The sequence below is a fragment of the Blennius ocellaris genome (assembly GCF_963422515.1).
Source record: "Blennius ocellaris genome assembly, chromosome: 13".
Lineage (NCBI taxonomy): Eukaryota > Metazoa > Chordata > Actinopteri > Blenniiformes > Blenniidae > Blennius > Blennius ocellaris.
Window position 1 is genome coordinate 18,458,386 of NC_137662.1, and position 26,626 is coordinate 18,485,011.

General features: G+C 41.4%; 4 protein-coding genes across 6 annotated transcripts; 2 read left to right on the forward strand and 2 right to left on the reverse strand.

Moving 5' to 3' along the window:
• Window positions 1-243: 243 nt before the first annotated feature.
• Window positions 244-4,674, forward strand: itprip (inositol 1,4,5-trisphosphate receptor interacting protein). Of its 3 annotated transcripts, none has more exons than XM_080507080.1 (2): window positions 244-376; window positions 2,551-4,674. In XM_080507080.1, the coding sequence occupies exon 2, from the start codon at window positions 2,619-2,621 to the stop codon at window positions 4,230-4,232; it is 1,614 nt and encodes a 537-aa protein (XP_080363206.1). In that variant the 5' UTR covers window positions 244-376; window positions 2,551-2,618; the 3' UTR covers window positions 4,233-4,674. The 3 variants fall into 3 exon arrangements, with proteins under 3 accessions (XP_080363206.1, XP_080363207.1, XP_080363208.1); XM_080507081.1 differs by lacking the exon at window positions 244-376 and adding an exon at window positions 2,282-2,385; XM_080507082.1 differs by lacking the exon at window positions 244-376 and adding an exon at window positions 2,429-2,466.
• Window positions 4,675-5,235: 561 nt separating this feature from the next.
• LOC308138108 (glutathione S-transferase omega-1-like) lies at window positions 5,236-8,024 on the reverse strand. Its single transcript, XM_080507083.1, has 6 exons — window positions 7,885-8,024; window positions 6,579-6,687; window positions 6,262-6,484; window positions 6,073-6,174; window positions 5,871-5,977; window positions 5,236-5,414 (listed from the first exon to the last, which is right to left on the reverse strand). Exons 1-6 carry the CDS (start codon window positions 7,910-7,912, stop codon window positions 5,264-5,266), a joined length of 720 nt encoding a protein of 239 aa, XP_080363209.1. The 5' UTR covers window positions 7,913-8,024; the 3' UTR covers window positions 5,236-5,263.
• An 8,048-nt stretch (window positions 8,025-16,072) lies between these two features.
• Window positions 16,073-23,595, forward strand: cfap43 (cilia and flagella associated protein 43). Its single transcript, XM_080507597.1, has 23 exons — window positions 16,073-16,098; window positions 16,195-16,232; window positions 16,409-16,513; window positions 17,142-17,219; window positions 17,446-17,553; window positions 17,737-17,841; window positions 17,926-18,039; window positions 18,415-18,594; window positions 18,763-18,969; window positions 19,064-19,150; window positions 19,342-19,422; window positions 19,769-19,882; window positions 19,974-20,093; window positions 20,191-20,298; window positions 20,488-20,574; window positions 20,666-20,754; window positions 20,855-21,065; window positions 21,202-21,314; window positions 21,414-21,573; window positions 21,698-21,868; window positions 22,844-22,924; window positions 23,005-23,158; window positions 23,260-23,595. Exons 3-23 carry the CDS (start codon window positions 16,409-16,411, stop codon window positions 23,433-23,435), a joined length of 2,649 nt encoding a protein of 882 aa, XP_080363723.1. The 5' UTR covers window positions 16,073-16,098; window positions 16,195-16,232; the 3' UTR covers window positions 23,436-23,595.
• sfr1 (SWI5-dependent homologous recombination repair protein 1) lies at window positions 23,595-26,336 on the reverse strand. Its single transcript, XM_080507598.1, has 3 exons — window positions 26,200-26,336; window positions 24,006-24,347; window positions 23,595-23,815 (listed from the first exon to the last, which is right to left on the reverse strand). The coding sequence occupies exons 1-3, from the start codon at window positions 26,293-26,295 to the stop codon at window positions 23,627-23,629; spliced, it is 627 nt and encodes a 208-aa protein (XP_080363724.1). The 5' UTR covers window positions 26,296-26,336; the 3' UTR covers window positions 23,595-23,626.
• Between the last annotated feature and the right edge of the window lie 290 nt (window positions 26,337-26,626).

A 26,626-nucleotide genomic window follows, 5' to 3' on the forward strand; every position in this document is an offset into this window, starting at 1 on the left:
CTCATCCCACAAATGCATGATGCCCCCTTTTAATGACATAATTGCAACAAACACATATGTACCAAAGACACATCTTGAAGTAGCGTGAGCGAATAAAGAAACTGATGGAGATTAGTGAGAAAAAGACATTTTGCACATAATGTATGATTAAACTTTTCTCCTCGCAGCCCTTAAAAGTGTGGATTCGGGTGTGCAGAGGAAGCAGGGCGGGCTCTGTCTTCATGGGTGGAGCGCACATGTCAGGAAATGTGAAAGCAGAGGGTTGAGAAATGTCTCCGCTGTTCTCATGAAGCTGCTTCTACCACCGGATGGCCAGAAGAAGAGGGAGAAGAAGAAAACAACAAAAACACACCAACTCTGTCACCATGGACGAGAGGTACGTTTTTTCCCCCCAGTTCTTTATTTTGAACTGAAACTACTTTGTAAACCTGCAGATTCACGCGACAGCGTGTAAAAAAAAAAAAGCCAGTGAACAACTTAACAGATCAGCGGCAGTGCAGCTCCTGTAGTGACTCATGTTGTCTGGAATAATGTTTGTTCGTCGCCATCTTTCCGTAATTAGACGGAATTTCTTTATTGTGTTGCCACGACAACAGGAGCGGCGACGCTCCCTCACTGCGCGTGCATTTGCGACGCTCTTGTCTTGAATGCGTTCACATTTCGCACTTATTCGATACAACACTATATATCATGTATATTGCACCGACATGTTAATATATTTGGTGTATTTACGTGATTAATTGTCCATTTTGTTGTCAAGTTTAGCTGCTGCGACTTTGGTCACGTGACCATGGGAAAGGCGATCAGTTACTTTCAGTGGGCACGAGCTTCTGACAATTTAAACTCTTCCAAATGTTATATTTTATTACGATATCTATTAGTTTTACTGCTGGCATTTTCCAATACAACAACTATTGTCTTTATGTCTGCATAATTCAACAGTGACCTTGAGTGTGTGAAGTGAACACACTTTTTGTTTGTTTTAACTTAATTATTGATCACCAATAATCTATCACAGTCGAACAATCGCACACATTCACACCTGCAGACAATTAACCACAATTGCATGGTTGTGGACTGTGGGAGGAAACCAGTAAAAACACAAGAACATGTACAATGCATAGGAAGGCCTGGGGTCGAACCACTACCACACAACGCTTCTCCTGATTTAAGTGCAATCAATGTAAATAAATATACATATATCATTTGAATTATTGACAAACTACATTTGATACAAGTGCTTCAACTGTGTGGACATTTTTTTCCTACACAACAGTGGCTCTGTTGCATAATCTTCATCTTAAGATACATGCTGTATCACACTTTTTTATCACTCTTTCCACATGCGTGGAGTTTACAAGTAGTGCAAAATGTCAATTTACTTTTCATGGAATGTCAAAATGTAATCACGGATGTGTTTGATAACATATCTAATAATGAGAATTATAATTTTAAGTCCTATTTTGTTTCCTTTTAAACTTTTTACAGAGTAAGTAAAACATAAAGCCTGCAGTCATATTCAGATTGCTGGACTCGGCTTGTGTTTTTATATAATTATGTGTACATTTTAAAACTGGAAAGACAGTGAGATTACTGGAAGATTAAATAAAAACAAAAATTCATGTTTTTGTGGCCTGTAACCATCCACAGCAATTTTACATGAGCCACATTTCTGGCCTCGAGTCTGGCAGTGAGTTTGTTTTGATGGACAAATCTATGTAAGTGTTGGAAAGCGTCCCAGTGCGTAAGTCATGGGAAGTTTCCCTGGCTTTCTGGCCTTGCGTACCCCACCATTACTGCTGTCATTGAAGAGCTGCAGTCATCTCATGATGTTAGAGTGAGGTAATAACACAACTACGCTTCCTTTTACTTCTTGCACTTTGCATGTCAAAGGAAGTCTCTCTGAGCATTTTATTTTAAGCAACTTTTTTGTGATTCACTGTAACTCAGCTCACCATCACTAAACATTCCTATAGCTTTTAACTAATAACATCAGTACTGTAAGTTACAATCAAATCAAGAGTTTAAATTGTGATGTAAAACACCATACATGGTTAAATTCTATGTCAATGTTGGAACATAAGCTTATGTAATTTCCTCCCCTGCAATTGCAATGCTTATTCGCTGTCTATGACGTACAGGAAACATTAGAATGCAGTGCAAGTATTTTCCGCATTGCAGAATGGTATTAAAACTTATTTAAAGTCTAAAAATGTTGTTGTTTTTTCACTCTATTTCAGATAAATGTCAGCAGGATGTACGGGTGAGGAAGCACAATATGTGGTTATCAGAAGGGCGATGTTCTTCCAAAGGGCTCAATCTTCCTTCCTCTTATGTTGCAAAGTCTGATACTCAACTAGTGCGTCACTGCCTCTATATTTAGAGGTACAAACTGGGATTTTTTTTAGTTTCCCCTGTTGGGTGGAGTGCTTCATAAGAGCAACTGAAATTGTTATAGATGCCAGGGTATGGTAGACTAATGCTCATTTGTTTTTCTCATATTGATTTTTATTTACTTAAAACTAATTAAATGTGTCCTTTTCCTTTCAGGGTCAGAGCTGCGGTCTGCCAGGATGTTCACTCAGTCCTTCAATGTCTCTGGTAAAAACTAGCTGACGATGCAGGGGGCGATAGCGCGAGTGTGCATGGTGGTGGCCGCCGCCATATTGAACCACCCCTCGCTCTTTCCTCAAGAGAACATCACCCTCCCGGAGCAGGACGTGGAGCTGGTGGCTCGGATGAGGGAGCATGAGGAGAGGCTGCAAATGGAGCAGGCCAAGTTGGAGAAGGAAGTTTCTGAGCTGGACTCGAAGCAGGAAGAAACCATCTGGGACGAAGGTTACAGCTGGTACTTCTGGAGCACGCTGTCTTTTCTCATATTTTTCACTATTGAGATGTGCAGGGTGGATTTTGCTGACGCGGAAACCCGGCTAGTGGAGGACGAAGACCTATTTTCCGAAAGTGGATCCATCAGCCCCAGGAAGATGGTGCTGGATAAGGACATCCTGAGGAACTTCTGTGACAAATGCACCTACACTTCGGGCCATGAAAACTGGAGAGTCAGGGAGTTTGTTGAGGGTTTCGCTGACGACCTGCTGGAGTCCCTCAGGAGCGTCTGCGACCGCGAGATGGACATGGAAGTTGGGGACTTTGTTGGGATTGGAAGCATGTTTGAGTCTTGGACAGTGTGCAAGCCTCTCATGTGTGACCTCATAGTTCCCTTTTCCCCTCCTGACCCGCACTGCTTCCGGTACCAGCTGTGGTGCAGCCCCACCAGCGACGTTCCACCAGACATGGAGGGCTGTGGCAAGATAAAGGTGAGCCGGTTCGGGGAGGGCGAGGAGGCCTGTCTATGTGGATCCGCCAACCTGGGCGAGGACATGCTTTGTCTGTTGCACAGCAATAATGATTCAGTCAACGTGAACCACGCCCGCGACGAGCTGCTGTGCTCAAAGAACACTCATTTCTTAGCCAAAGACCAAATCATGAAGTGGTTTCAGATCTCCATCACCAAAGCGTGGGGACGGATTTCACACAAGTATGACTTTGATGTCAACTTTCGCAACCTGGATGCTGCAGGTGCTCTGAAAGTCCGATTCCGTTCTGGGAAAGTCATCGTGATGAACATTATCCCTGTGGTTCAGCTGGAGGGAACCGATGCTTACTTTGTCTCGCACTTCCCCTCACAGTGTGACGTCTGCCCAGACCCACACTGGCCTCTCTCCTTTGCTGTATACGAGAGGAATTTGCTCAAATATTTTGCTAAACGCCTACCCCAACATTCCTGTCATTTACACTGCCTCCAGATTGTTACTTTCTTGCACAGGAAGCAGTCCCGGCTCACAGGGAAAACTGCCCTTACCAACTACCACCTAAAGACCGCTTTGTTGCACTTGTTGCTGAGCAGCAGGCCGTCCACGTGGGGTCCGGAGAGCATGGAGCACAGGCTGCGGGACGTGCTCAGCTTCACGCAGAGGAGTCTGCTGGAGAAAAGACTCAACCACGTTCTCGTTGGAAACGGCAGAGTGCCCCAAGAAATCGACGTTCCCGAGACGATTCGCAAAGCGGAGCCCGTGAATCTGTTCAGGCCTCTTGTGTTGCAGAGGGATCTTCACACAGCGACGGTCAGGCATTTTCAGGAGATGTTGAGAAACGCATCGGTACTCATCCAAGAGTACACGCCTCACTTATCAAATGGTGGATCACCCCAAGACATAGAGGAACACTTTTGAGTGCCAGCCATTCTCTCTCTCTCTCTCTCTCTCTCTCTCTCTCTCTCACTCTCATTTGTTTTATCACTCAGTGTCATGAAAAGCTGCACATTCCAAAAAAGGTTGTGGCTTATATGAAAATGTGGTTTTGCTGTAGATTTATTTTCTACACCCACTATATTGAGAATGCAACTTGAAGTCTATATTTTAGCCGTCATTTTCTTACACCCGAGTGCCTAAATGGTGTCTTGACAGTTATGAAATACAGTCAGTGGGACTGTCTGTTGCTTCAGAAGTCACATTTCCAAGAAAGACATACACCCTCTGCTGGTGAAAACAAGCAACAACAAGCAACCACTCTGGGTGAAGCCTGGATGGGAATTGTTTTAATAAATAGTGAAGAATATTTTTATTAATCAAAGAAATGATAGGTTTATCATTCCTAGTGTTGGATATGTTTTCTACATTTTGCCTTTTATATTTTGACTGTATTCATGTCATATCAACAGAAAAGCCCCAGTTTGTTTAAAGCATCAATGTCTATTGATGCAACTTTATGTCAAATGTAACACAAAGAGGCAATACAGATTCAGACTTATATGTAGTTTTTATTTCACATATCACACTCTTGCAATGGATCATTTAAGTCACCCTGAGTCAGAAAATGAATGCAACTGGTTCAAATTGTAGAAATTCATATTTCTCTTTATAACAAACCACTTCCATGACCAATAAAAGCAACTTTCACTCTAATAAAGTTAACGTCGATTGTATCAATTGTATTTCAAGAAATCTGACATTTAACATATATATAAATTAGCAGGTTGTTTTTATCACACCTGAATCTTTCACATTAATAGAAAATGTAATGAAAATGACTCCTGAATGGGAAAAAGAATATATAATATTAATATACAATACATAAATTGACCCTGGGTTATTTCACGAAATAGCAATTTTGACATGACGGTCATCTTTAAAGCTGAACATTGTAGAGTTGACTTTATAGGTGTTTTTTATTTGGGGGGGGGGGTTGTCAGGACAGCAACCTGCTACAGGCCGAGGTCAAAGTTGGGTGTGCCAGAGGTATAGGTCTGGTAGAAAGCCTTGTAGGTGTCCACGCTGTGCCCGGAGGCTTTGACTGCCGGGTCCACCAACATGCGCTCGGTCCATTTCTTCAACTCAGGTGTGTGGTCCAAAAATCTGCAAAGACAAGACAAAGGGAATCAACAACAGCATTAACACAAGATTACATCATAACAATTAAACACAATGATGCTTCCAAACAAATGTTGGTGAACCAGAGATTGTTTTATTTTCAGCAGATACAAGATATATAAATTAGATAACAGATAATGGCTTAAGAGACCATGAAACAATTTTAACAAATCTTTGTAAACATTTCAGTGCCAGCAGGTTACATGTAAAAATTGCAAGTCATCTTTAGAAGCTTTTATAAAATCAGATGCTACAAAATAATAATGACGAGACAGATTTCATTATCATGATCATCATTTACGGAATTCCCTGCTATTTATTGTACATATCTTGACCTTTGTGCTACCTGCTCAAGTGGGATCACTGTTAAGTGACTTCATAATAAAACCTATTTATTGCTAAATGACTTTCAAAGTTTGTTTTTTGTTGTTTTTCACTCACTGTTGCAGGCCAAACGCCTCCTGCCTCTCAAACCAAGGCCACATGAGGTAGTCGATCATTGTGATGGAGTCGCCACCAAAGAATTTAGTCTTCTTCTCAACGAGGACCTGAGAATGATAATATTGAATATGTGTTTCAGTGGAACGTTAAAACAAATGAGATAAAAATGCATGGAGAGATGTGGAGTAACGTGACGACATACCGAATCCAGTTTGGTGAAGTTCTTTTTCAGTTCAGTTTCCAGCTCTGTGACATCTTCACCCTTCATTTTCCCCATTGGAATCTTGTAGAAGCATGCTGGTACCTGGAAAAAAAACCCAGCAATAATAATATGAGTGTTGGATGAAGGCAGACATGCAAACAGGATCTGGACATTTGCAGTGTGACAGACCTTCGAAAATTGCTCCAGCAGCATCTTCTGCTGGGCTCTCTCAAAAGGAGTTGGGGGAAACAACTTCTTCTCAGGGTATACTTCATCCAGGTACTCGCAGGTGATGGGCGACTCGTAGATCACCTCACCGGCAGCTGTCTCCAGGGTTGGAACAAGACCCAGAGGATTCTTCTTCAGGAACCACTCAGGCTTGTCTCTCAAGTGGATGTTGACAATCTCATGCCTTGAGACAAAAGAGTGGGTGCAGCAAATGATTTTAGGCAATAAATCAAAGTAAATGTTGTGTTTAAAGTGCAACAAGAAAAACAATTATTTACTTGATTCCTTTGGCATTCAGCACCAACCTTGCCCTCTGTGCAAAAGGGCAGAACCTCATGCTGTAAATCCTGATCGTGCCGTTGGGCACTGGACCGGGTGCGGCACTACCTGATAGAAGTAAAAAAAAAAAAATTCATCTTTATCAACAATTTTAATGTATTGTTGTCAAATTGCAAAGTTATTGGTTTCATGACATTTAAAATGGCTCAAAATAAATCACTGGCAGGCATAACGTTATCAGATGTCATTGGTTGGGACATCCTTCTTTAACAAATAGCTTGGAGATGGTAAGTAAATAGACACTCTAATAAAGAATCAAAACATTTGCAATGTTGCAGTAATAGTCTGATTCTTCAACCCAGAAAGAAACTTGGAAACTGTTATGTTGTTTGAATTTCGCCCGTTATGAAAACATTGCAATTCTCTCAAAAAGTAAACAGTTCTGCAGCATGTTTAGCAGTTGTACTACTAACCTATCTACATAACACATTTACTCCACTTTGCTTCTTCACAAGTTTCCGTAGTGTAGTGGTTATCACGTTCGCCTAACACGCGAAAGGTCCCCGGTTCGAGACCGGGCGGAAACACATTTTTTATTTTAGAATTTCCCTCAGGCATGAATAAAATAGTTCTTACTCTGATTGATATCCGCTTCAAGTCATGATCTAACGGTCAATATTATAACTTTGTTTTGATTGGTATTATTCATACTGTTCCAATCTCTTTTGAATCAGAAGCGCTCGTGCAAGTATTTTCACCATGAATTATTAATATACAAGACTTCATTTGCGTAAGGAGCGTATATTGTCTACAATAAAACAACCTGGATTCGGACCTTTTAGATTTTTTTAATAACTTTAATGACACCGCGTTATCTGCAGTGTCTTTTACGCTACAATATACGGAAATTATAAAACAAACCGTTCATAACAGCCAACAACACATCAGATAACGCGACAGTCAAGTTTTGAAGGGGTTAAATATCTTCACCGTTTGCAATACATCGACGAGATCTTAATGCATAGTCACGATGACGCTGCAAAAAAAGAATGTAAAAAAAAATTCGCTTCTGTCTTCACTCTCTCGAGCCCGAGCAGAAGACGTGCAACATGTCGAAATAGGAGGGATGAACATCTTGCAAGTCACTTTTCTGAAATATCAACGTAATGCCGTCCTCTGAGCAGGAAATGAAGCGACGTAAGCGACCGTCAGGACAATGGAAAACGATAAATGACAGTTTGTAAACCACGGAAATAACAAAGCGCGCCACAATTTCTGTCTGCAGAACTCCGCGGATTATCTTACCCTGAACAAGACACTTCTCAGTCGACATGGTCAGTCTGTAACAGTCAGTGAAGGATAAAAGTGAAACCGGGTGTAGATTATCGTGGAAAGAAACCACAAAGCTCGCAGAGCACTCAAACTTCCCTATTATTAAATAGGTACTCCAGTTTCCGGAGTGGGCGGGGCCGCTCAAGTATCAGCCAATGGCGTGAGAGATTGGAGTTGCCTGGTTACCGTGGTTACAGTGTTTTCAAGCAGACGCCCCTCTCGGTTTGCGCGTTATTAAACTCAATAGAAATTATTGATAAAGTAAAAGTTACATGTATGTAGTTTGAAATTGGCCTTAAAATTGACAATTTGCTAAAATTACACTACCATATTAACGTTGATACAATTCAGAGATGCAAATTTGAGGTGATTTTCTTTTTTTCCGGTTTTATAATCTGCTGGTTAACTCGGGGCTTCAGGGATAAGGCTGTGGACTGTGTAGACAATAAAACAGTTTGATAATCACGTCCTTTCCTTCACCTGGAGACCAAATCCTGGCAGAGGGGTCAGTGCTCTGACAGCCAGTGGCATCAGTGGATTTTTGCTTTCTCAGACCAATAACTGAGCCCATCCATATTTCTGTAAAGTTTCCCCGAGCGTCAGGTAAAGAACGAGCTCAAAGGTAAGGCCATAATATCTCCCGGTTGTTCTGATGTAACTCCAGAGGTGAATGATCTTCGTGTTTCTTTTTAAACAAAAAAAAAACAAACAAAAAAACAAAAAAACCCAACACTAAATGACACCAGCAAACACACTCCAAGCTTTAATTCAGCACAGTTCAATGCAATTTGATGTATATATTGTACACATGGTTCCAATCTCTTTTTAATTAGAGGTGTTCATGTTTTCAAAAGCAAATATTTTCTTCTTAATGATTAAAATTCTACAAGGCTAAATTTACTCCGGCGCTTTCATTGTCTGCAATAAAACAAAGTGCATTCTGACCTTTCAGGGTTTTTTTTTTATAGTATTGATGACACCACCTTATCTGAAATGACTTTTATACTAAAATTAAATTCGCAGTCATAAAACAAGTCATTCAAAAATAATTAGAATAACTTATATTAATGCTGTTGGAGCACTGGGGTGATGTGGTGGGTGGAGGAGGCTTGAGTGATGATCTATAGGCAGCTGAATTTTGAGTGGGTGATATTACTGAAGTGAGATTGAAATTTTAAGGAGCTGTTGAGGATGACACCCAAACTCTTAACCTCGGGGGCGGGATGGATGATGGAGTTTTACATTTTGATGGTTGGGATTGGATTTAGTACCAATGAGAGAGGCCTCATTTTTGTTAGAGTGAGTTATGAGAGAGCCATGATCGTTCCCTCAGCTCGCCCATAACGGCTATCGGCATGTTACATAAAGATAACAGGCAAGTTTTAAGTGGTGTGAAATTTCTTCACTGTTTGCAATACATTGTTGACTACTTAATGCAGAGTCATGATGACAATGCAAAATATTTTGCTCCTGCAACCTCTAACCTCCTCTTTCAATATTGAAAGAGAAGGTTGGGAGGCGGTGGGGGGGGGGGGGTTCTTGCAAAATACTCAGCAGCAGTTGATCAGGTTGGTCAGGCAGGTACAACATTATTGGATTGGATAGTATAACATTTTTGGTTGCTACACTCCTGTTTTGTAAATAGTGTCTTCTTGGGGTAGTCTGTTTACTTTTTTACATGTTAACACATTCAGTATATTTCATTAAATCAGTTCCACTTAATTCTTTTTGTCCCAAGTTTTCAAATGTGTACCGTGTCATGATGTCAAATTTCAACTTGCAACACCTTCAAATGAGATGTGCAAGTCATTGCATTATTTTACTGGCATTTATCACATTGCTCCCATCTCTGAATCAGAGGTGTTCATGTTTTTGTTAAGGAAGTATTTTTACACGGAAGTATTAATATAATACTAGACCAGATTTACATTACATTGTCTACGTTAAAGACAACTGGACTCTTAGTGTTACTTTTAATGACAAAGTTAATGTTTTGCATTATAAACGTTTACACTTAAACAAACTGAGGACAAAAAGTAGCTCTTATTAGACACCACCACAAAACATAATCATAACTTGACAGTGAAGTTTTAAAATACGTTAAACGTTTTCCCGGGTTTGCGATACATTGATCGGGATCATGTGACTGCGTAATGCAGAGTCATGATGACGATGCAAAATCTTGCCTACTGTCGTTACTCCTTCAAGGAACAAAACAATGACAACGCCAGTTGTAGTATGCATGAGTCATGAGACAAAGATTGAAAACCTCCACCTCCATTGTGTCAGAGATCCTTTGACAATAGGACACTCAAGGTGGAGCTGATAAAAAAGAAAGGCATTATTTGAGAAAAGACAGTAGAAATCACAGACGACAGGAGAGAAACAAGATGTCAGTGACATGCAATGGTGGCGTGAGGGTGAGAAAAGGAAAGAGACTCACTGCTCAGACTCAGACTTTAACTGGAAAAAGGTCCAGAGTAATCTGAACCTGCCCTAACCATTTATTAAATCGGGAGGTTTAGAGTCTGTCTTTGAAGGAGAGAGCGGTATAGCCTGTCTAACTGAACCAGGGAGTTGGTTCTATATGAGAGGTGCCTGATAATTGAAGGCTCTGCCTCCCATTGTACGTGTAGAAATGCTTGCAGCCTCCAGCAAGCCAGCACTCTGAGAACACAGTATTCTGAAGGGATGTTATATAATAAACAGCTCTGACTACCAGACATGATGGAGCCTGGGCTTTTATATGTAACAATAAAGAACTGTACTGTCGAAATGCATTCAGCCTACAACACTGATTATAGGTGTACATACGTTGCTTACACAACAATGATTTCAAGTGGAAATGGTCTATTTTTACTGCATTTTGTCTGTTACACAGTGGAGTTCTAAAAACATTGCTCTCTGAAAAATGCTCTCAGTGTGCAACATTTTCAAAATGACCCAGTGTTTGCCTCCCAACTGGGAAAATATATGTTTTCATTCTCGTCACTAGTCTCTGGTTTGGGGATTTCCCCATACATTGTGGTCACACTCTCGATGTCTTCTTGGTTTTCCGTTAATCCATGCTCTCTACTGCTTTTTCCAATACAGAGTCGCGGGATGCTGAAGCCAAAACTAGATTACTTTAGGGGAAACAGTCACACACACCCAATTCTCTCCTCTCATGGTAGCTATTTTCTCAAGCTCCTCAGGCAGTTTTCAAATCTGAAGTAATGACACAACAAACGCCTTTTAAGACAAATCGTTTCTATTTAGAAACCTTGCAGCTGGACCCTGGTATTAAACATGTGAATCAGTGCTAAGAGGAAATAATGATGCATTAATTTGACTGCAATCTGTAAAGTTTTGAATTTTTGCGGTCCTTATCAATCTATCTGGCTATTATCATCTGACAAAATATGTCTTGTAATTTTCATTGCTTTAATTTCTTCTCTAAGGAACAGCACAACTGGTTTATACATCTCTGACATTAAGTGATGCTCTTTATTTGGGCTGTTGCTCCTCTCTTCCTGACCACAGCATTACATACATATTACATGTCACACGTTGTATTTGCAGTGAATCCAGATAAAACTTTGTTAACCTGACTGTTCGATGCAGGACAATGCTGAGCCAATGTTTGTGTGCACCCACAAGGGGGGGGGGGGGGGGGGGGACAGGATGTTGTTCAAGCCTTTGAAATGGCTCCAGCTTTGTGCGGTGGGTACTACATCCATCACTGTCAGGAATAGCGAGAAGAGTGCCAGTTTTCATGTCCTGAAAAAAAGGTAAGCGCACAGCTGGCTGCAAAGTTATGTAGCTGTAATCTGCTGATGTGTTTTGACAGGCATATCAGGTGAGTTCGTCGATCAGTTTCACAAAATTGCTTTCAGACATGTTACACTATTCAATGAAACAGTTTGTGTGACCTGTTGAAAAATAAAAAATCCCAAACCGCCATTTGCTTACTCAGACTAACCTCAGCAACAGAGTCAGAGTGACTCCCTCTGCCATCTGCTGGACAACCACATCAAAGCATGTATGTGGGCTGCACAGAGGGGTTTCTGATCCACACCGGCTCTCTGTCTCCGTCCTCTTCAAGTCCACAAGTAAACAAACATGCACACTGACTTGTCTGATTTTAAAACTACTTCTTGTTGTTGGAGAGCTTGTAAAAGTACACTTATATTAACTGCTAAGAGCACAGGTAAACTCAGAGATATCCTCACTTAAAACGGCTTGTAATAGGTTTATATAAATGAAAAAGTTGATTTTAAACACAGTTTACAAACTTTGTGTTTCTTCTCGTGACGAGCCTGGCCTGCTGTCCTGTTGCACATTATGCAATACTGTGTTTTATATTTTCTTTAAGGAACGTAGGAGTGATTACATTGAGGTCACATCTGGTTGGTTTTATTTTCAGGATAGTTTTGTACAAGTTCTTCATGAAAATTTTTGTGAAATTGCTGAAAACACACTTTGGGTCATTTTTCCTGATGATGATTTGCTGTCTGAATTGGAGTTATGTTACGTTGCATATGTTGTTTATTTATTGATAAAGTTAGGATTGACTTTAAAACTAAAACTTCCTTCTTTAACTGTGTCTTAGTCTTTTATTGGTGCTTTCCAGATCTCATCTTACCTCCTTTCCTCTGCAATCTCTTATTACGACTTGTGTTGTTTGATTGAACTAAGGTTGTGAGGCGTCTTTCAGCTGTATGCCTTTATATGGAGCGACAGACTCTGAGACTATCTGACAGCTGTGGTTAAATAGGACACAGTTATTCTCCATGTTGTCTGGACTGAGACCTTCATGTAAAACCAAGTCCAATGTGGGGTCTTTTTCATGAGCTTGGGTATTTATGGCTTATGTTAGGTAAAATAAAATAAAATTCATTGTCAATAAAAAAAATACACATGTAGCTGAAGGGACTACAGATAGGATCTTTATGATGACAATTTTGTCATATTCAAGTGTAAAGTAGGCATGTTGGCTTTCACAAACATTATTTGGCCCTGGTTGTAATATGCCATTTCCCTCTTGTACTGTAGGTTCAATGTTTTCATGCATCAACAGAAAAACCGAATTTTTTTGTGGTCTCTGTCTTGATTTGTTCCAGGATCTATTGTGTCACTTTCCACTCAGCGCATCTGCAACAGTGAGGAGGTGAAAGTCTTGTTATTGTGCACTGAACATAAATCAGGATGACAAACTGCTCATATTTCTTTCTCTACCTGCCATGAACCTGAAAGGTGAATCACTCCCCATTGTGATAAAAACAAATATTTGATATATGTCCAAGGTGACGACTAATACAGACTCACGTGAGAGCAAAGTCCAAGAGGGGAGAGAACGATCGGATGTTTGACGCATGAGTCATAAAATCATGTGGTACTGACATAAAGCAATTCTACAGAATCAAATAAAACCTTTCACGATTTCGCAATCACTTTCCAATTAATCATCTCATGCGGGCGAGAAGAGTTTTTCAAAGTAATTAATGGGAGTAAACCAAATCAAAGAATAATAGGAGCGTTTTTATGTCCTTCATGTTGAGATATATTGTCTTTCAGGAGATTTTATAAGTATGTGAGCAGTAAATGTTACAGTTGGGACAGATGAGTTTTGCTTGAATCAATTTCAAAGACATTCAGCTGATTGATGAAGAGTTTGTTATTCAAATGTTTAGATATATTGTCACTAATGTTGTTGCACACAGCACCATAGCCAAATGGTTTGTATGAACTCATATTATGTTTATACAGAAGCTTGGAGAGATGAGCTGAACAGCTGCACAATCCATTAAATACTGAAGTCTTTACTGGAAAGGGCTGAAACAAATAAAATTGGACTCTGGTGTGTTGTTCATATGATACAACATTTTAGGGCTTGAGACAAAAGTGCCAAGTCTATTTCTGGAGATCACGAGCAAATGTATAAATTTAGAACGAGATCTCGGTTAGTCATCACATTTACAGTTTGCTCAACAGTTTCTGTTTTATACTTTCCATCTCGTGGCACCTATAGAAGTGCTATGGCAGTCTCTCCTCTGCAGTTCTCAAGGCAGTCAGATATGAAATGCTCTTTCCACTGAAATCCTGTGTTCTAGTTGGTGAAGTTTTTGCTTAAAACCTACAGAGAGCTGGCCTCTGTAAGAGGCGAGGCACAAAGAATACTATTCTTGGTGTCGTTTGAAAAATATCTTTTTCTTCCGCCAATTTTTGGTGCGTAACTGATTATATATATGTATTATTTGTGAACACCACGGTTAAAGTTTTTGTTTGTTTGCACTGTTTGGATGTTGTGCAATAAAGTTCTAAAAAAAACAAAAAACAAAACAAAACCTCATCTCCTTTTATTTCTTTTCATCTCATCAACGAGGTTCCTCTTTGACAAGTGCACACAATTCCCTCTAAAATGTTCCAGTAATAATAATAATAATAATAGTTAGTTTTCACGGTCAATGTTGTAGTTTCACAACAGGACTACATCTCCCAGAAACCTTTCGGCTGCTCCGTCACCTGGGAGCTGAGACGTTTCCATGGGGACAAGTCTCACACAGACACGTACACGTGATCGTCTTCGTTTTTATCTGAATTATCTTCAAACCCAGACAACGAGAGAGGAACGGCACTCTTTTACAGGTGAGTTTCAAACTGAGAGAAAGAGCGCGAGACACCGAGGGAGAAATCCCGCACGCCATGGTTGAGGAGTCCAACTGTCGCAAGCCTGCACAAAACCCAGTGTTTTTAATAGTATCTTACCGAGTTCACGAAACCTGTCAAAGCCTAGAAATGAAGTGGATTAGATAGTTTAACCGTTAGCAGGCTGTGGATTAACGTCAGAGCAAAGAAAGCTGAGAACATTTAACGCCACTTGATTAGGTGATCATATTGAGGAAGTCATGATTACTTTTCATCCACTCCCATTTTCTTTGCACTGTCAGGTTAGTGGCCATGTGTGTTTTCAGTGTTTCCTCCTAATATCACGCACTATGGATACATCTTAATTAATCCCCCCAACAACAGATTGCCATATGTGAGAGCTGAGTGCAGCTCGGCCACAAGTCTGCTGGCTTTCCACTTCTTGCCTTGTCTTAGTGGGACTCAAATATCAAGCTGTTTGTTTAGAGGAAGCACTTCTGATGTGCAGGGAAGTAGGGGAATGTAAATGAAGTGTGCCAACAGGGAATCTGACATCTTTAGATATTCACATTTGGCCATTTTCACAGCTGATTCTTTCATTAAGTGATTACCAGGAATAACAAAGCCATTTCTTCTTTTAACCTTCTTTTTCTTTCTGAATAAATCGCAAAAAAGTGGACAAATTCCCCATTCAAAACGGATGAGGGAGGCTCCTCACAGAGGAGATGATAGGAGATGGAAGTTTGATGCTGTTCTGACATCTCGATGCAGCGAGAGGCAGACACACAAAATTTCCTCTGAAATGTTCCAGTTTGCGTGGATATTTCTGCACCTGCAAGGAGCGGTACGTTGAGCTGCAATGCCGCTCGTGTCGTTAGGAGTGTGTCCTTCTCGCCGGAAGGCCTTACACTCCTCACGGCAAGGGTGACTTCCTTGTCTGCACCAACCTCGGGTGAAGCAAGCAGCTTTGCCATGCTGGCATAGTGTGCGGCTGTGAACAGCAGAGGGAACTGTTGCGTACTCAAATGTTGTTTACTTTGAGAAGTACTCTGGTCTGTTTCCATTGCAATGAGGGACGAAAGTAAATAAACGGTGAGTGATCTGCTGTGAGTGCCGGAGAATCCCGATCCACACGACGCTTGAAGAGTGACAGAATTCACAGGAGCAATCTCTCTCCGCTGAATATGAACCCACTCACATTCCACATTCCTGAAGAATAATCTCTTTCACACACAGTGTCTGATCATTTGTTGGCCAAGGGAATGATTAAATGGCACATGATCAAGTCCAATCATTACATGTTTCTTCTTTATGATCTACACAAGCGTCATAGTTTAATTTAGGCCACTGAGCAGTAAAATAACGACTGTTCATACTCTTCAGCTTTTTAAAATCATCAAATCCTTTTACTTTTGTTCAGATGTTTCAAATGAACTCGGCGTCTTTGGTACTTTTTCAATAGAAATAGATGTCCACCAGAATAAAGTACCTTCACATGTTTACAGTGTACATTTGCTCACCGGGGCTCCTGGCAGAGCTCAAGGCATCAAAGTGGACAAGGTCAGTGGAGCCACTCAGTCGATCCAGTATATCTCTGTTTTCTTATAGGACGTGTTTAATACTGAAAACCCCATTCTTGCTGGCTTTCCTGTGTAGGGGTTTCCTGCAGGCATCAAAAACAAAAGGAGAGTGCGGTAAGAGAATAATAAAAATGTTGTATTTATATGATTAACTGAGTACTGCACAAAAAGTGAAAATGGATTTATTATCGCATTATCAAAGCTAATGGAGCTTATTCTTTATTTCTTATTCCAAAGCATGATTACCATGTGTTTTGATTGTGTTTATGTCATGTGTTAACACACAATAGATGAGTGGACCAACGTCTGCGGACGCGACAGAGCAGGATGAGAGCCCCGGCCTTCTGTGTGCTCCACATTCTCACCCCACCTGGTCGGAGGGCAGGCCAGAAGCAGTCAGTGTCACTTTGCGATATTTTTAGTCGTGGCATGAGATGTGATGAATGTTAAGTGTGTTTAGAAGCGTTTGGGGTTCCTGTAAGACAGAGCCGTCATGACACTGTGCCCGTCGCACCTGCACGCGAAGCCCGAACGGAGAGAACAGCTGCTGTTTTTGGCCGCCGCTCGCTGCGTTCACCAGCTTAATTTATCATCGTGCACAGAGTGAGAAAGTCAGCCAGTTAGTCAGCGGCACGTCGCTATCAAGCAAGTGGACATCTGTGAAAAACTTGTTGAGTATTTTATAACCCAGCAATAGCAGCGGGCCGGCGGTGGCGGCGTGTCAGGTCAGGGGAAGGTTTCACACCACACTGGCAATAGTGCATGGGAACCAAGCAGTTTTTAGTTTTCATTCTTCACTGCACAACCAAAAACGCCCAGAGTTGAATTAACTCCCACAGTGTTTATTTGAGTCCGACTCAAATAAACACTGTGGGAGTTAATTCAACTCTGGGCGTTTTGCTGTGTGGAGTGTTAGGTCACGTTTCTTTTTTTGTTGTTGTTATATTCTCTATAAATACATGATTTGATTTTTGTTTTTATTTTTTCACTGTATCTCACAATTAAAATGTATGTTGTAAACAGGCCATGAAAGAAGACAATGATGCATATTCTGAGCTTAAAAGAAACCTGAGACAAACCATCAAAGAGCTACGTGATGCTGTAAGTCAGTTTTATTACGTTTTTTCATCATTAAAAAAATCAAGAAGGACAAAACAAAATTATCATGCGAAACTCAGAACGATGAATAAAAGCATTTTGTATCTCAGTTGTATCTTATAGTAATTCAATTGATAATAGCACATAAAATGTATGAATTAAGATGATGTATGCTGTTGTTATCTGTGAAACACAATGACATTAAAACGTTTGTCTCCTGGATATGCAGGTTCAGCAAATTGTTTGTGAGAATGAAGACCTCCCAGAGCAGAACTTTAACCTGAATGTTGAGGAACAGAGTACATTTGAGGCCATTTTGGAACAGGAAGTCACACGGGTACAGTAAATATAATTGCAGTAATATAATTAAGCAAAATATCCCATGTCTAATGTTTTCAATCTGGCTGGTTCTATCTACGTCATATATACGTTATATTGTGATTTTTGTGATTATATGTCAAACTTTAATCACATTGGTGGCACATTCGGCTTTGCTATGCTTGTGTCCCCACATTTGCAGGTGAGAGCTGAAATTCAACGGGACATTTTGGAGAAATATTACCTTTATGATGTCCTGCAGAGAGAATGCTGGGATTCTGTGAAGGTCAAAAGCCGACTCATTAAGGTAAATCTGCTCTGAAACAAACACCGAAAAAAGAAGACGAGTGAGTGTTTATTTTTAATCCCTGCTTCCTGTCGTTCAACGCAGGCCTTTCACCTTGACGTCGAGGTGCAAAACTACCGTCTGGATGAGCGGACTCAGAAACAGTTGGAGGACCTTCGCAGGGTCGAGAACACGAGGAAGCTTGAAATGGCCGTCGCTGTAAGCAAGACGGATCAAAGCGCTCGAGTGAAGCATGGCTTAGATTCCTTGGCAAAAAAAAAAGCAGTCGAGTCAGGGGTGATTAACTGACATCGAATGTCTGCGTTTTCTGAAAGCTGTGACAGCGCACCCTCTTCACCGTGTTGATTTGTACACGCAATAAAAAATATTTTTTTTTGTTTTTGTTGCGAAATTAGTCAAGTCAAAACAAGTTAACGGCTGGAAAAATAACGTGATGAAGGACCGTGACTTGAATCACAGTCCTTCGTTTAACCTCTTGCTGTTAAAATATTTGAACACGCGCCAATCTTGTCACGTTGAAATGTTTTGAGATTCAGAGCACGATAATATGTCGGCACGCTTCTTCTCCTGTAGCTGAACGACACGGAGCGTGCCGTCGCGCTTGAAGGGCAGAGGGTGGAACTGCACAAACCAGAGAGCGTTTCTCTGATGGGGAGTTTCTCCGCTCAGTTAGGACATTCAAATCCTTACATCTATGATCAGTTCAGCGTCATAACAGCAGACCAGAGGATCAACCAGATCATTCTTCTGCAGGTGAGAGAGAGAGACAGTGATAGAGAGTCCCAGAAACGGTGATAATGTTCGTGAAATATTTCACGATTCATAGAAAAGTAAAAGAAAATGCGGCAAAGTGCCTGACAGAACCTCACTGAGTCATTCGGAATCACATCGTCGTACTGATCTTTGCTTGTCTAAATGCAGGATGTGATTTATCGCATCAAGACGGCTTTCAACACCGAGTTCGAGGCCCTGCACAGGCAGAAGGTGCAGGAGCTGAAACGTGTGAGCGACAGGAACCAACTGATCAGGGAGCTCATGCGGGAGCTGGAGGTGGATGCGGAGCTCTGGGAGCCCAGCATGGCCGACAGCGAGTGTCCGGAGAGGCTGCTCACCGTGGACGACTCTGAGGTTCGGAGTTCACCGAACGGAGCAGTGTGCACATCCTCCCACGTGTGAATTGCTGTTTTAACTCGTACGAGACCTGGGTTTTTTTCCACTCTAGATACAAGCAGAGAAGTATGTCACAACCGAACAGAGAAGGGAGGAGGAGAGGAGGAAACTGGAGGAACTTAGTCATTTGGCTGCTAAAGTAGGCTGCCATAAGTAGTTTTTCTTTTTCACCTCATGACTATAGGAAATTCTTTTATGCATCCTTAATTATCAATACAAGATTTAATTGTTGTTTTTTTATGATCATTATTTATCCCATAGAATAGTACATGTGTTCTGTTTTGCCATATTCATGTTTTTTTTTTTTGTTGTTGTCTGTCATGTTGACAGGAAGATGTGAGTAGAGGAAAGGCTCTGGATGCCATGATGGATGGAGTGATTGAAGTAAAGAAAGAGGACATCTTGAAAAAGGTATAGCTACATACATACATACATTTGGGTTTTGTCCCCAAATAAAATATTTTAAACAGATCATTTTGTATAATATACTCGCGAAACTAAGTATCTTTCAGATCCAGTCTGAAAATTGGATGAAAACAAGTCATTTGAAAACCACTCTTCACCCTCAGTGAGATGTAACATTTATTTTATGATCAAGGCGGGTGGATTTCTGTGAACCTCAAAATAAATTCATGATGCGTTGGACTTTTTTTCTTCTTCTTTTTTCCTTTGAGCTTAAATTATTTCCTTGGTTGTTCCACTTGAATTAGACAAATCCGCATGAAGGGCGCATGGTTCTATTGAATTTACTCCACAGGAAATACCTCCGCCTGAGTGCCTGGTGCCCTCAACTGAGGAGGAGAAAAAAGCCTACGAGGAGTATGAAAACAAAGTCAAAGCACTCAACGAAGTGAAAGAGACTCACAAAAGGGTGAGGACAGGAGACGCATGTACGTCTATAGATCAACATTAATCAATTGTTGGCGTTTGTTTTAAGTGATCTGTGAATGCTTTTGTTACAGTCCTTAGAAGCGGAAATTAAAAAACTGCAAAATTCCACCCAGGATGCAACCAAAACAGTTGATGAAAGTTTGACAAAGTTGTTGGAGAAGAAAGAGAAATGCACACTAGCTATTAACCAGGTGAGTAAACACACAGATCTTATCAGGTGTTCCTCGTTAAGTTCATGACGTCTAAAAAAAAAAAATTCTTCAATGTTGGATTTGATGTATTTTACAGGAGGAACTGAAGATTACGTGTCTTGTTGAGTCACTCCTTATGGATGAGGAGATGAGGGATCTCGAGCTGAAGCTGGGGCGCAAACTTGAAAAAATGGAGGCACACAAGGTTGGTCATTTCTGATGCAGTAATTCTTGAGAAACTTACGAGTGACAGCTTCAGAATCTGAAGCAATGGCAGTCATGTTAATCCAGCTCATGATGTACATTCCGAAGTGCCAATCCGTACAACATGTATGTGGATTCAAAAACTGCTGCTTCACTGTTACAATTTCACGACTTCTATTTCTCTTGTCAGGATGAAATTGTTGAGGAATTGAAGAGACTTGAGGAAGAACTAAAAGTCTTTCACGAGGCCTATGACAGCATTGTGGCTGAAGACAAAGTAAACCTACCGACAAAACGTTCAAGTCATTCTCACTGTAAGTGACGTTGAAGGACATTTTAAAGGGTCGTATCCTTTATATCTTCCAAAGATTCTTGACAAAGACTTCAGGAAGGACTTTTTCGACGTCCCAAACGCTGTGGTGGATGTCCTCTATAAGCTGTTCAAACGTCGCCCCTGGTTTGTAACGCCCACCCACGTCTGCTAATTCAGAGTTTGCATGAGTAGAATCATGATATGTGGGAGTTCACCTGTTCCAAGGTGGTCTTCTATTCCTCAGGGTACAAAAGATGAGGGCCCAGATTGACAACAATCCCAGCCTGTTACAGGATCATCGTCTGTGTGGTTCTCCGTCTACTGACGCACACGGCAAAATGCTGAAAGCCATGGAGGACCTGAATGCTCCGGAGAATATGCCCAGGGGCTTGAATCCTTCAGTCTGGGAGAGATTCTGCGTGACTCGTAGAGCAAAAGTAGAGAGTGAGCATCAGGTAACACGATAGAGATGTTAAAAGACTTGGAATACATCATTAGATAGACAAATACGCAACCAGATCATTTTGAGACATAACTACAGTTATTGTGCACATTATCTATCAAACTATTCGTCTTCCATGTTCCCCACAGGTCAAACTGAAAGCTCTGACTCTTGCCGAGATGCAGGCGTTTCTGCAGAGGAGGCGAGACGGGGAACAGGCCGCTCAACAGCAAATTGAAAACCTCCATGAGGAGCTTGAAAGGTACGGCCGCATGTGACAAGAGATGAAAGTCTGAAACACCTGAAACGAGTTAAAAGTTGTCTCTTTTCAAAGGAACCCATATGGTGTGCTATGCTGTAGTGTACACAGGGAGAAGAATGAACTCCTGATAGACACCATGGTCCAGGTTATAATCAAGCAGGGCCAGGTGGAGCTGCCAGACACAGACCTGACTGTCGACTACTCCAAGGTCGTCCTTTACCACAGGAACCTGGCGGATCGTCTCAGGGAGCACATCAGGGTCAGCAGCAGACACAGAAACAACTTTGGTTGTGCTTTAAAATACGTCAACTTCAATCACGAGCTGAATGCAGCTCGTGATTAAAACGTGTCCCGTCTGTCAAAATGATGATTTCTAACAACAGATGCTTGGAGATGAGAAAATAGCCGCCATGGAGAAGCGCAAAGACGTCCGTAAGGGCATAATCCAGCAGGAGTGGGAGAACAAGGTCCTGAGGGAGAAGATGGAGGATCTCTACAACAAGGCCAGGAGCATCAAGATGTTGCGGCTCTCAGAGGAGCAGCGGGACATGATCGTAATGTTTTCTTTCTCCTGGATGTTTACTGCATCTTATGTTTCTGACTTGTTATTCATAAGACATAAAGGTCGCAAAAAAAAAAAAGCTCTGCTTGAAATGACACTGAAATGTGTTTTTCGTGAAATGTTATTCCTGTCAGCTCTTCCAAGCCAAATCTCAGTCTACATGATATGCAGGCAGGTATTTGGGTTTTGGCAGCAGCTGATGTTTTTGCATGCAGAAAATTGTTACCATCCTCCAGGACAGATGGATGATCTTTTATTGAAGACACTCAGCCTATTCACGCCCGCTCCACGCCCTTGTCTTTTTTGTTTTTCACTCATTACCGCTCATCCAACAGGTGGAGACTGGTTAAAGATTTGCTCTCCTCACACTTTGTTCGTCCTTAACAGCTTTTTTTTCCAACAGCATAGCGTTTGTGTTCAGATTTTGAGGAAAGAATTTGTCCGTTCCGTTGTGCATACCAATCTGAGGCGTGCACAGACACCTTAATCAAACACAGACCACAAACGTCGACGGGACAATATTTGGCTTTCAAGTGAAAATCTTCAAATTCTTAAGCAGCGTCCCAACTCACACAATATCGAAAGTTATCTTAAAAACAAATAGGAATTGGGGATCGTCGAAAAAAACAGATTCGGCTTCCTCATCCTGCAGGCTGATGAGCGTGGCATGAGTCTCTCTGTGTGCGAATGCCAGTTTCCTCTGGCAAAAGGTTCAGGTAGATTTTTCAGCTTCCTCTCATTGTTTTAAGCCCCTGAAACCATGAGAGAGAGAAACTCTGGATATAAACAAATCCACCCTGAGGGATCCTGAACACTTTATGATGAAGGGTTGTTTTCCACACCCATCACGGAAACATTGCGAGCAGTCATTTCATAGAAAATTCCGCTTTTATTATTTTTTTTTTACACATTTTTCTGCTTAACTTTGTGACTTTCTAAACTCTAGTTATTTCCTTACACTTTGCAGCATCTGAGCAAAAAGGATCAAAACAGTAGAATGTCCAAGCAAGTTTGCACACTGGAGAAGAGTTTAGCTTTTATGGAAGAGGTAACAGAATGCTGATTTGTTTGTTCTCATTTCTGAGCTCTACACTTTGACTTCGATAACGGTTTCATTCCCTATTTCAGACTCATTTAAAGAACGTGCAGCAACGCATCAGAACGATCGAGCAGATCAACAAGCACGCGGCGAGGAAAGCCAAGGAAACCGCTGTTTTAGAGCAGCAGCTTCCCGACGTGCAGCTGAAAGTGGCAGAACTGAGACACATCTGCCAACCTACAGGTGATGAAAATAGGTTTTTGGTTGTTTTTTTTAGCTCAAAACATACCGCAGAGGAAGATTCCCCTCCGCTTCTGGGTAATGTGACTCATTTTGTGTTTCAGCCTTTGAGGAGAACGAGGAGGCTCGAGCAGAAGAGCGGTTCTCTATAATTGCTGAGATGAGCAGCTTGAAGGAGGGAGCCAGAGCGCAGGAGCAGACGCTGGCTGTCCTCAGAGCAGAACTTGAACGTCTGACCATGAGGAACTTTCCTTCACTCGATCAGCTGAAACACCACTGAGCAAAGTTGCAACGTCGATACAACATTTTATTTACACTGTGCAAACTTCACTGTGAACTACAGTTATAGCAGCAAAAAAAAACCCCCAACAAATATATATATATATATAAAACAATTTTCAACCTTGGTGCTTCTAATCTGACTGTTTTATTTGTAGTAATAAGAAACTGGTGACATTTCGAAGTCGAGTTTCAGGAAGTGAAGTCCTCCTCCACGCGGTCAAAGTGCAGAATGCCGTCGTCCAGATTGAAGAGGTCGATGAGCTCGGACAGGTCAGCCTTCCTCCCGTCGATCGGGACCTGAGACTGGAGCTCGTACAGGGCCGCCTGGGCACAATGCCGCCACTTCTCAATCAAGCTTTGGAGTTGTGTTAAATCATTCTGAGGAGAGAGAGCGATGACAAATTAACTTCCTGGTGGGCCCCACGACAGTGCATGTATGAGATTCCCCTCTCTTTCAACACGCAGAAGTTAATGGTTCTCAGTAATGGTTTATTTAATGCAAATGTTCAAAATCACTTCTGTAGATCACCAAAACAAGTCTCATTTGAAATGTGAAGGTGGCCGGTACCTTGCTTCTGTACATTTTAACCATCTTGAGTCTGCGCAGAGTCTCCATTTTGTTTTTAACCTCCTTCCTCAGCTGTTGTGCAAACTCCTCTGGGGTAAGATGTGTTGTTTCGGGCATGTGTCCAGCGAAGCTTTCACTCCCATCATTACTGTTTACATCAACACGAGGCACGGCGGTTGGAGGACTGTTAACAGTCTGCCGACGGGAATCTGCCGAAACTTGTCGGCCATCCTCCTCCGAGTCGTCGACGCAAAGGCGTTTGGCCACAGAAAGGGGCGAGATGAACGAGCGCCTTGCTCTCTTTAGCCTCTCCCTCAGGGAGGCACTCAGCTTCGGGTGATGCTGTGGGATGACGGTAAAACGTGAATCAGGGGGAGAACTGGGTGTTCCCGTCTGAAGATGAAATGTGGGAGGAGGACCAGGCCGATGAACTAAACCCCGAGTGGACTAATTCCATTTAAAGTCATGCAATGATAGAAATACTCCTAAACTTAGCAGATTATGGATCTGCAGTCTCTCTGTGTGTGTGTGTGAGATGTGGCTCTGTTGTGGTCCAAGACTTCAACATGCCACTTAAATATGACAGTTTTTCTTGACTGTCTAAACAATACGCTGAAATAACCATTCATTAACGCCAAATCGAGACAAGCGAGGAGCCGAATAAACACCTTGAAACAAATAGGGTCTCATTTCACATGCAAATAAACAATTTAGCTAAACTGTAGATCTCTGCCATGTCGTAAAGGGCAGCTTTTTTCTATATAGTCTGTATAAGTGCCACAGCAGTGACACGTGGTTTTGCACAACATTTTGTTATATAAGGTACATTTGCCTCCATTACATATAATCCGAATTGAGTCATACAAAGTGTGTTCTAACAAGATAATTAATAGTTTTGTGCTTCAATGCACCCACCTGAAGCTCTGACGCCTCCCTGGAGAGGCTCACCCCACACTTTGAGAATCAGTGGGGGAAAGTTTTCAATCATGACATTGAGGCAAGATCTGTTTTAGAAGACTTACATTCACAATTTGTATTCACCAGAAGTGAAGAAGCTGTTTGTGTACAGCACATCTGGAAACTATTCAGAGCACTTGACTTGTTGCTATAATGTCAGCTTTATTCCACAATAGATTACATGTATTGTTTCCACAAGCTTCTACACAACATACCCCAAGATGGCAATGTGGAAAAAGTTTCTCTGAAATGTTTAAAAATGTATTAAAAATAAAAAACAGAAATCACATATATAATAAGTAATAAGTTTGCCCAATACTTTGTTGGTGCAGCTTTGGCAGCAATTACAGCATTAAAAGTCTTTTTCCCCCTAATATGATGCAACAAGCTTGACACACCTATCCTAGGGCAGTTTGGCACGTTCCTGTTTGCAGAACATCTAAATCTCCATGAGCTTGGTTGTGACGCGTCGCTGCAAAGCTATTTTCAGATTTCTACAGAGCTCTTCAATCAAGACTAATGTCTGCTCTGGTTAGGCAACTAAAGGATGTTCACTATCGCCTCAGTCTCTGATCAAGAAGCAGCTTCTGAAGCACGTTTTCATCCAGGATGTCTCTGTACATTGCTGCATTGATCTGACTGGTCTCCCAGTTCTTGCCACTGAAAAACATCCCCACAGCATGATGCTGCCACCACCATGCTTCACTGTATTGGCCCAAGTGAAGAGCATCACCTGGTTTCCTACAAACATGATGCTTGGCATTCACGCCAAAGAAATCCATCTTTGTCTTATCAGAGCAGAGAATCTATTTATATATTTTTAAAAGACACGTGTGCATCTTTCATGTCCAATCAACTGAATTGACCACAGCTAGATTCCAGCTAAGATGGGTAAGAAACATCTCAGGGTTGATCATTGGAACAGGATTCCCCTGAGCTCAATTTTAAATGTCATTGAAAAGGTTGAGAATGCTTAGACACGTGATTTGTTAGTTTATTTTTAAAATATTTGCAAAAACAAAAACTTTATTCACGTATTATGTGGTGTAGTATTTCAAGGGGAATTGAATTAATTCCATTGTAAAAGAAGGCTGTAACATAAGAAAATGTGGGTCTTTAATAGGAAATAATATATTTTACTCCATGTTTTGTTATTGTGGCTTTCAGTCTTATTTTATCGTCTCTGTGAAGCGTGTTGATCTGAATACATGTAAACTGATTGTTAGGAAGCACTCACCTTTTCCTCGTTACTTCCATAGGGGCTTGACTCCGCTGAACTACAAGGAGACAGGGGTGTGGGATGGGATTTGGCCGATTTAGGTGTGATTTCCATCGGTGAGATTTACTTTGATTCGTTGTTGACTTCGACGTTCAATCTTTAGCCTGTCGTGTTAGCCTGTTTAAACGACAAATACGGAAAACCGCACGTCTAAGATCATACTCGCCACTCCCGCTTTAAAAACTGCAAATAAACATTGCTGCAAAAGCTTGCAAACAAAACAGACCCCTGTCTGACTCTGAAATGTGAATAAAACTCGTATCGATGGAGGAAGTTTCTGCTTTTCCGTATTTTTGCGGGTTTGAATCAGACGAACTGTGATTGGCTCAAATGTGATAACGTAGACCGAACTGCACCTTGGGAAAAGTAGTTTTTTGTTGTTGAA